A 10,337-nucleotide genomic window follows, 5' to 3' on the forward strand; every position below is an offset into this window, starting at 1 on the left:
AAACAGAACGGCAATCCGATTTTACTCAGCCAAAAAATGTGTAATAATCAGACTACACTTGGTTCAGCACAAGGTGTCAGAATCCAATCTTGATCTACAGCTTCAGATCTCAAACAACTACTGCTCATGTTTATTATCCCCCCACTATTGCTTGGAGATATTGAGGTCCTACGTCCGCAGCCTCAAAATTGTATCCTCCTGACAACCACCTCGTCATCTCTGCTTTGATGTTGTTGTATCGTGGGTGTGCTTGACACTTAGTAATCCATTCCACCCATGCCACCCATTGCTGGAGCCGGTGCCTCTTCCTTGGGGATCTCTACAATTATGGATTCCGTGGTGGTCATCAGGGACGACACACTGCAAAATGTGAAAGTGAGTGAGGGCAACCTTGTTAACACCAGCATTAAAAAAAGCAGAGAGCGGTAGTTCACAGTAACAAATTTAGGTCATAAGACAAGCTGAACAAATTGTTGCCAATTCAACAGCCATAGAGCGGAGTATTGAACGTTACAACCTCATCATTGTTGGCTGCTGGCTCCCCGAGTTCACCGTGGAAACTAATTAATAACTTCCTACTGTTCAAAATAAAAGGTCAGTTTACCTAGCAGCATCCACCAATGCAGTTCTGATGACCTTTAGCGGATCAATGATACCAGCCTTCACCATGTCAACGTATTCGTCTGTACAATATCATTCATGACATATCAGCAAACATATATAGAAACATCCCCATCTTTACTGTTTGCAAAAATTGGCATGCAAACACTAAGAGATCATCATACCTTTAGCAGCATCATAACCAAGGTCAGTGTTTCCTTGCTCCAAAAGCTTGCCCACAACTACTGCTCCCTCCACCCCAGCATTGGAGGCAATGGTGTGTACAGGTGTCTGCATACAAAATATTCCACGCCAGCTTAGCACACAAGTATGAATCTGGGGGAAAAAATCCAACATTCTTCTCCCAGACCTTCAAAGCATTCTGAATGATTTGCACACCAATCTTCTGATCAAAATTTGCTGTCTGCAACTTATCGAGCTCCTTCGATGCATAGAGAAGAGCAACACCACCACCTGCATACACAATTAAAGATTGACTCCCGGGCATACTGACGCAACAGGAAATCAGGAATAACTAACACAAATACTGATGCAACAGGAATCAGTAGGAGCAAATAACACAGGAAATCAGCATAAACACCCCCCCCCCATGAAATTTTAATTGATACATTACCTGGTACAATGCCCTCTTCAACAGCAGCTTTAGTAGCATTCAGTGCATCTGTCACTCTATCCTTCTTCTCACCAACTTCTGCTTCGCTGGCTCCTCCAATCTAGGAAAGGATGCACACATAGGCACAAAATCAGGAAATATCAGAGAGCCACAGGTAACAGTTATTACAATTACGATATAAAACAAGAACATGTAATCTACCATTCGTAAATACATACAGTAGGTCAATAACCTCACCTTCAGAACAGCAACACCTCCAGAGAGCTTTGCCAACCGTTCCTGGAGCTTTTCCTTGTCATAATCTGAAGTGCTGTTCTCAACTGCTGATCTAATCTGCAACATCCATAATCCATAATCCATAAATTATCAGAACCAGAAAGTTAGAAGCAATTTAAGACAGCACAACAAAAGTAATATTGCACGAACCTGGTCTGCCCTCTCTTCAATAGACTTTTTGTCTCCAGCGCCATCAAGAATAACAGTGTCATCCTTAGAGACAGTCACCTGTATTGAAAAGGAAGTCATTCAGCACATAAAATAGTATTACATCAAAGCACATGTACAAACACAACAGATTTTGGTACTTGCACAACACTGAGCTCATGTTAGAATACTGTGACTTAAGGCTGAAGGTTGCTGCAATCCAAATCAATAGAAAAATCCTTTTAAATCATCTACTATACCTTTTTGCATGAACCCAGCATGTGAGGCTCAACATTCTCAAGGTTCATTCCTAGCTCTTCAGTTATTACCTGAATCATGATGAATTGATGAGACAAGTCGTTTTTAATTATACAGAGAAATAAAATGCACACCAGAAACAACTGTGAAGCCTACCTCTCCTCCGGTAAGGATAGCGAGGTCCTGTAAGTTTGCCTTCCTGTTTTCCCCAAAACCAGGAGCTTTGACAGCACAGACCTGAATGTTGTTCCAATTAGAACAGAAATGGTACCAAACAGAGAAACTTGACAGAACCTACCTTGATGCCTGCACGAAGCTTGTTAATAATCAGAGTACCTAATGCTTCACTTTCCACATCTTCTGCAACAATCAGTAGAGGCCTTTGTTTCTGTTCCAAGCAAAGAATGAAAAAAAAAGAATCAGCAAAGGCCCACAATGAACCAATACTGTTACCGTTAAATGAGAGCAAACAGAATACCTTTAGAGCCATTTCTAAAACCTTAACCACAGCATGCATATTTGTCACTTTCTTGTCATGAATTAAGATCAATGGGTCTTCCAGTTCCTGCGATACAAAAAGTACAACTAAGATATTCATGTGTTGTATACAACCAAAGGTCTCAAAGAAACATATAGACTACCAGGCAAAAATAAATGGCACTTACACATTTCTGGGCTTTTGAGTTGGTAATGAAGTACGGAGAGATGTAACCTCTGTCAAGTTTCATACCCTCCACAACTTCAAGCTCATTATAAAGGGTGTTGCCATCCTACAGAACATTTAAATCAGCCAATAAGTTGAAACAGAACAATGCAGAAAAGAGCAAAAACAAGGAAACAATCAAAATGTGCACTTATCAGTAGACCACACAAACAGAGCCGTGTAGGGTTGTACACAATTAGAATCAACTGAAGCTGTGTGCATGAGCCAACTTATCCTCAGTGTTGGACCGTAAGGTTACTTTAGATACTAGGGCAAGTGGACTACCCATATAGTGGAAACAGAAGGGTCCATAGAGCCATAGACGAATAGCCTAAAAAGGTATCACATGTAGGCTTTAGTTTTAACTTACCGCAATAGTGATCACACCCTCTTTGCCAACCTTCTCCATAGCCTTGGCAATAAGCTCACCAATTTCCCTTTCTCCATTTGCTGATATTGTACCCACCTTTACATACAGGATAGAGAGAATAAAAAAAGGTGAGGGATGGACAGGATAAGAACAAAATAAAGTAACTAGGGTGCTGCAGATATACCTGTGCAATTTCTTCTGAAGTGCTAATCATTCTGGCCATGCCCTTCAGATTGGTCACAACAGCATCAACAGCCATTGAGATTCCACGCCTTAAATCCATTGCATTCATTCCAGCCGCAACAGATTTGCACCCCTCAGTAAATATTGCTTTTGTCAAAACAGTAGCACATGTGGTACCTGAATTTTTTGGATATCAGATCACGTACAGTTCGAAGAAAGCATCAACAAGCTACATACAATTCAACAATATGAGGCATAGTTTATGTTAGACCGGTCAGACTTTTAACTATTTTTTTCTCAAAATATATTATTGATAGCTACAAAAACTAATATATATTGAAACAACTTTGGAATGTGAATCTAATTGTATGATTTTTACACACTAGTATAGACTTATTTCAAGATGCAATATGCCTCTTTTAAGGATGGAGAATAATATTATTAACTGCTAGAGTGGATTCACTAACCAGATCAACCCAAAAGCTTAAGCTATCATGAAAAGGTAGGCAATTCACTTATACACTTCAACACCCCCACTCACATCCAGCAAGAAAGAAAGGCACAAACGTAGAAATAAAGGAGCGGAGGCACAAATGAAGTCTCTGCTAGGATTCAAACTCGAGACCTCTGGCTTTGATACCATGATACCATATTAGAGTGGATGTACTAACCAGTCAACCCAAAAACTTATGTTGTCAAAAGAGGGTAGACAATCCACTTATACACTTCAACATTAGCCACAACGAGAAATTAGATAACCTTATCATGTAATATTATTACGAAGAAGCAACCAAGGCTGGCATTCACACCAAGGGAGAAAAATAACAGTATGCACACCACCAGAGCTAACAAACTTAACAAAATAGCAAAGACAACAAGGAGCAATACTGGACATATTGGATCACATGCTACAGTTCCAATTCCAAAAAGAACCAAACAGTAAAAGAGCAGTGCCTGAGACTCCCCCGCACATGCGGAGAGGTTGCTTCGAAACCGTGACCTATACTTTAAGGTCAGTAAAAAAACAGACCCAGTGCCTGGCCTGCCTTGCCGAAGACCCAACCAGTGTATCACAAATATGAGTAGCAAAGCAACGATGAAACTAAGAAACAGCACCATCTACTCCAGGAATACTTCCACACAAGTAACATGTTTGGAAGTTCAGAAGACAAACTCCTTAATAATCTTTTACAGAGACCATTCTTTGTTCACAATAAACCAAAATCAGCACAAAGGATGTCATACCATCACCAGCAGTGTCATTAGTTGCATTAGCAACCTGTTTCACAAGGCTCGCACCAACATTCTTTACTCTATCCTTAAATTCAATGCTCTTCGCAACAGTCACACCATCCTTTGTGACTTTCGGTGCACCGAAGCTTTGCTCAATAACCACATTGCGCCCCTACAGAAGGCAGGCGATAAGTTCAAGTACAAAACAAACAACTAAGGCAACAGTATTACAACAAAGTAAAACAAACCAAACAGTATTGGAATCAGTGAGTGCAATAGTGACCATTTGTGGCTCCTAGAATATTGACATCAGGATGGAAAGTGACATGCAAGTGTTCAGCATAACTAGAATGCGATGATGTGTTGTATTAAGAAAATTTGGTAGTCATTCATAATGATCAGTAACTGTTTGTCATCTGTATAAGAATGTGGTTATACCTTAGGACCCATTGTCACTTTGACAGCGTCTGCCAACTCCTCAACACCCCTCAACATCAGAGCACGGGCCTCAACACCAAACTTGATGTCCTTGGCAGCATAGTTCCTGCTCCAGGCAAGCCTGCTTCCAACCTATAAAGCATCACACACAACAGAGGTGAGTGCGTGATCAATTAGAGACTGCCATGCCCCAAGGTTACACGACAATAAAATAACGAATTTCACAAGACATCGATTTCTGCTGGATCAGATCAATGTTTCTCAACTGCCAATCAGTGTATTCGGTGTCTAACAGCTAACTGGAGGACGGTAGTGACGAGTTCACCACCGTAGATTAATGTGAAACCCCACGCCAGTACGCCATTAGCGAGCTAGCTTAGATTTTGCGCGAGCGAACTACAGATTCCGGCAGATCGCCACCAAAATAAACAGCACCATGCAGCAAACCCACAGCCCTGCACGCAGAACTACTAGAACCCCAGGCCAACATTACCAAATCTGAGGGCGGGATCCTCCATCAGACCCATCACACGCGTATAAACACGAGTCTGCTCTCACCTGGCGAGCGGCGGAGCTGCTCCCGGCTTGCCGCGCCTTGGAGGCGAGGCTAGCGGCCGCGCGGTACATGATTGCGGATGGTGGCGCGGGGACCGAGGCTGTTGTCGGCGAGAGGTTTGGTTGGTGTGGGCTGTGGAGGAATGGAGGCGGCGGAGAGTTGCTTCGCTTTCTTTCTTGCGGAGGGGGAAAGGATGCGAGGCGGCGAGGAGGTGGGGGACGGGTTGATTTTAGAAACAGTGCAGGCGAGACGAATGAGGGTGCACGGCGGCTCTAGAAACATCCACTAGGGTTTAGGGTTTTGCTGGTTGTTGATCGCCTCGCAGGGTGCGGCGGGGTGCGGCCGCGGCAGCCAGCACAGGCGCTGCCGCGCTCCGGCTGCTGCCGTCTTCAAAGTGGGCTTTGATATTTCTGGGCTGCGGCCCGCCACTTCTAACCCATTAACAATCTGAATATCACGGCGCAGAATATTGATTATTGAAATCACTTATTTTCGGGGGACAATTCAGGAGCTCCGCTCTTAGCGAGAATCACTCTTATCGAACCAAACTATAAAAATCTGAACTGCTTCATGTTAATAGTGAAGTGAATCTAGTCTCTACTTTGTACTAGAAATTGGGAGCAAAAAAACCTGCTTCCCACCACTCTCAACCTGCTTCTCACTCTTTAATCCTTCAAAAATCACTTCACAGCCTATTTATCAAACAGTTTTCGTCAAATAGATTCACTTGCAATAGAAAATCACTCAGAATCACTGTATTAGAGAATCATGGAGCCTCTACCAAACGAGGCCTCAATATACTAGAACAAGAAGTGCACTCCATGCTCCCTCCTGTTCCTGTTGCGACACACAATAATATCGTTGCTTTTGCCTGTTGTCGCAAGCAAGTCAAGGGAAAAAACATAACCGCTAACAAATATTTACATGTACCAGAGTAGAACCATAGCATAGGTTTCATACAATGTTCAAGAATTCGGTCTATCCATCCATATGTTACACGGGACCTAGGGTACAACCAAAGGTCCATGGAGATCAACAAGATGCTCCAGCAACAAAAGACAAGCATAACCGTTGAGGACAGGCGAACATGTCCAATAATATTGCAAAGTACGCAAAAGCACAGAGCTTCATCGACCAGGACGGAAGATAGAAGTAGATAAACAAGCATCAAATGCATATTTTCCATCAGCGCAAAAGAAAAAGATCCCTTCTTTCATGTCTAGATGGCGTCCTCACTCCTCACTGGATCTGCGAAAGGCGGAAAAAAAAGGCTTTTATGTAAGTTCCCCAGAAAATAAACAACTATGTTGCTGGTTGATTCGTGAAAATAAAATGGCAGCTAGTTTGAACCAGTCATTTCAATAAGCGACGTGCAATGAAGCTCGCTAATGAACCTATAATGGCTAGTTGGCTACATATGCGATAGTCTGAGCACCAAATAAACTATGTACATGACAGACTGCTATTCGGGTATTCGGATAGTTTGGGCATTTGATTTAGCCCGTATTTTTTGGGTCGGCTAGATTGGGCTTTTCACAATTCGAGCTTTTAGAAATAATACTCGAAAATGTACTCGATCTAAACTAAACCTGAAAATTTGGGTATCTAGAAAATTCGATTCGGGTATGGGTAGCCCGTTCTACCCGATTCCAAAAAAAAACATGCAATAGAAATCTGTATTTAGAGCAATTTGGTTATTCAGATGCCTAAACAACATGCAGTCCAAATATCATACTGTCCAAATAACATGCAATAAAAATATGTATTTAAAGCAATTCAGCTATTCAGATTTAAGTCCAAGCTATTGTATGATGGGGGAGGCGAATGAGCAAACCAGGAAATAGTCCACTCTAGAACCAGAAGCAAATGAGCAGACCAGAAAATATTTGACCGTGAAACTGACCTTGATTAGTTGGGGAATGGGAGGCACGTTGATCTATCTATGGTAGTTGCTGGCTGGTTCAATCTTCAATCCAGCATGATGAATCGTCGAATGGCGGACTGGCACATGAGTATCGGGTATTTCGGATACCGGAGGTTACTGTCCGATTAAGCCCGAAATAATATCAGGTTTTAAGTTTTACTACCCACACAAATTTTTTAGGTGTCGCGTATCGGGCTATATGGGTTTGGGCTCGGGTTTTTCGGGTTTCGATCTTCGGGCTCGGGCTTTATGCCTAGTGCTACCATGAAGCATTGATTTCTAGGCCGATAACATCATGCAAAATCGTAAGACAAGTAAAGTTGAAAAAAGGACATTAGAGTTTATGATTCATAAGAAGATACTATTAGTTTCTCTACAGAGCAGTTGTTTTTCTTTTGAGGAAAAACAACTGAGCCTAAAACCGAACATTTAGGTCACGCAAAGCATTGTTGTCAAATCATGCCAGAAAACATGCCACTGCCAAAAACATGTTGCTGCCAAAACATGTCAATGCCTAAAACATGTTAGCATGATAGTATATTGCTATGCAGGTTGTTGCTGGCAATCGGTACTCGGACTATAGATTGGTATGTTGATGTGGTTAGTAGGCATGTTGACAAATTATAGGCGTGATGTGTGGCTGCTATGCTTTTGTTATGTTGAAACATATATTGTTTTCTGTGTTTATGTGATTGTTTGAATATTTTAATACTTATTTGTAGACTTTAAAGTCTACATTTGTTTTCTGCTACATCTCTTAAATTAAATGAACAAGTTACCAAATCAGGCCATATATATGAATGCAAATTGATTAATGAAAAAGGACATGGTATTATTCTTTCCGCTAGATGTTGATTCCACCAATCCTTGGAACAGTCAATAGTTCCCTTTGCCTCATTCCATCCAAGGACAGTGGTCGCATTCTTGAGCTCCATGAACCATGTATATTCCTTTTTCATGTTGTCCAACTTGTTCTTCAATTGTTTCTTCGTAAGCCTTAGGCATGTTTTTCTTCATACTTTTTTACCAAATTTTTCCACCATGTCCTAGTGAAAACCCCCATGGGCCTATTCCCATCTTCTATCTCTTTTGCAGATATCAATGGGATGTATAACATTTGCATCACACCAATCTGCCTTATCAGCCATTATTTATTGACTTCAGTATCAATCAAAGTAAGTTACCAATCATGCACAAAAAATATGAACCGTGATAATTAATTATTTGCTATGTGAACATACAAACAATTATCATTTGCTAGAATATGCAAATTAATGATCATGTAAACCATAGCTATGCTATCTTTATGTTGTAAACGTAAAAGCAATTCTACAGAAAAATGAAGTCGGCTATCAGTTGCACATGAATCAGGAAGCGATGCCAACAATTATCAAACGAATATACTGCACCACACATATTTTCGAAAACAAATTTCACAACAAATGTGAATTGAACAAACAACCACCAGGTTTGTTCTACTCCAATAGAATGAAAACAATTGATTTCTTGGTGAGCAGAACCTTTTTGCGATGGTGGCGTGAACCAGAGGGGCGTAGCCGGTAAATACCGACGGAGGCCTGCTGCGTTCGGTGGACAGCGAGCACCGGCGGTGGAGATAGGAGTCTGAGCGCCACTGTTGGAAGCCTACTGAGAAACAAGTGTCGCCAGTGAGAAATGGCCAGATGAGACGAGCGTCGTTGGCTCGTTGCTGAAGAAGATGTGCGCCGCCTGGAGAGAAAACGAGCGCCACCTGGGAGAAAACGAGCGCCACCTCGCGCTGTAGACGAGCGCTGCTGGGGAGAAGCCTCGCGATGAGAAGCCGAGCGCCGCCTCGCATGTAGCCCAGATAGATGTGTTCGAGTCTTCGATAGGATATAAGAATGACGGGAAAAAGAACGAAACGGTACACTCATAATAGCATGGTGGGTAATTTTGGGGAAAGACTTGCCCTACAACCAAGCAAAGCACGTCAAAGGTTGTTGTGGCAAATGAACTAGAAGAAGCTACTTTTATGGAAGTAGGTTACTAAAAGTTTATCCCTTTGGTTGATATGTTGGTTTTTTAAAAGCAAAAGCACGTTTAAAAGCCAAACCAAAGACACCCTTGGTTTATATCGAATGTGAAGTTAGAAAAAGGAGACTGATGTGCCACACTTGCGCTTGCTCGCCTCTCTAGGTCGGGCTGGTCTAGGTCGTGGCATGTTGAGTCAAGACAAAGAAACGATCTGCTGGTTGATAGCCATTATTGTGAGTGTTACGAGAAACTATCGTTTGATGATAATCAATACTGACTGTTACCTATAATCGTCAATTGATGACCATCAAGCGCTGGTTGAGGGCATTTAGATTCAATGAACCTGGATCCTCATGTACCTATAAAAGGAGCAATCACCCTCTGCTCAGAGCACACCAAGACACATCAGCTCTCAGGTTCTCCTTCTTAGACGACCTCTCCCTTCTTCTGATTTTTCTGCTAACTTGGCCATCACTGTGACTATTACGAGAAACTGTCATTTGATGACAATCAATGACGACCATTACATACAACTGCTAATTGATGATCATCAAGTGTTGGGTGAGGGCATCTAGGTTCAATGAACATGTCTCCTCTTGCACCTAGAAAAGGATCGAACACCCCTCTTCTTAGAGCGCACCAACACACACCAACTCTCAAGTTCTGCTTAGGTTATGACGAGCAGATCGTGTATATGACCGTTCAAAACATCGTTTTGCACCGTAGAGTGCACTATATTATAGACTAAAATTTGAAATCAAAGATAAAGAGTAAGCTCTCCCCATATTTTTGTTGCTAGCTGAGAACTATCATCCAAACGTTTTTCTTTCCGTGGGACCAACTCCAATAGACTAGGTAAATAGACTATGCTCGATAAAAAAGAAAAGTTCGGTCAAAACTCCTTCCGACAGCCTCACCATTGTATCGCTTATGTATCTCACTCGTCATTGTCTTCCCTTTACGAGGTATATTTGTCGAGCCCCTACGCCTTCGCCATCTCCC

At 42.0% G+C, this 10,337-nt stretch overlaps 1 protein-coding gene across 1 annotated transcript; it reads right to left on the reverse strand.

Moving 5' to 3' along the window:
• LOC542707 (mitochondrial chaperonin 60) lies at window positions 1-5,620 on the reverse strand. Its single transcript, NM_001112220.1, has 17 exons — window positions 5,401-5,620; window positions 4,843-4,974; window positions 4,417-4,576; window positions 3,173-3,348; window positions 2,989-3,084; window positions 2,581-2,685; window positions 2,394-2,480; window positions 2,214-2,303; window positions 2,072-2,152; window positions 1,918-1,986; window positions 1,661-1,738; window positions 1,472-1,567; window positions 1,235-1,334; window positions 971-1,074; window positions 786-891; window positions 605-683; window positions 1-360 (listed from the first exon to the last, which is right to left on the reverse strand). Exons 1-17 carry the CDS (start codon window positions 5,467-5,469, stop codon window positions 258-260), a joined length of 1,731 nt encoding a protein of 576 aa, NP_001105690.1. The 5' UTR covers window positions 5,470-5,620; the 3' UTR covers window positions 1-257.
• Window positions 5,621-10,337: the final 4,717 nt, after the last annotated feature.

Source organism: Zea mays, chromosome 1 (genome assembly GCF_902167145.1).
Source record: "Zea mays cultivar B73 chromosome 1, Zm-B73-REFERENCE-NAM-5.0, whole genome shotgun sequence".
Taxonomy (NCBI): domain Eukaryota; kingdom Viridiplantae; phylum Streptophyta; class Magnoliopsida; order Poales; family Poaceae; genus Zea; species Zea mays.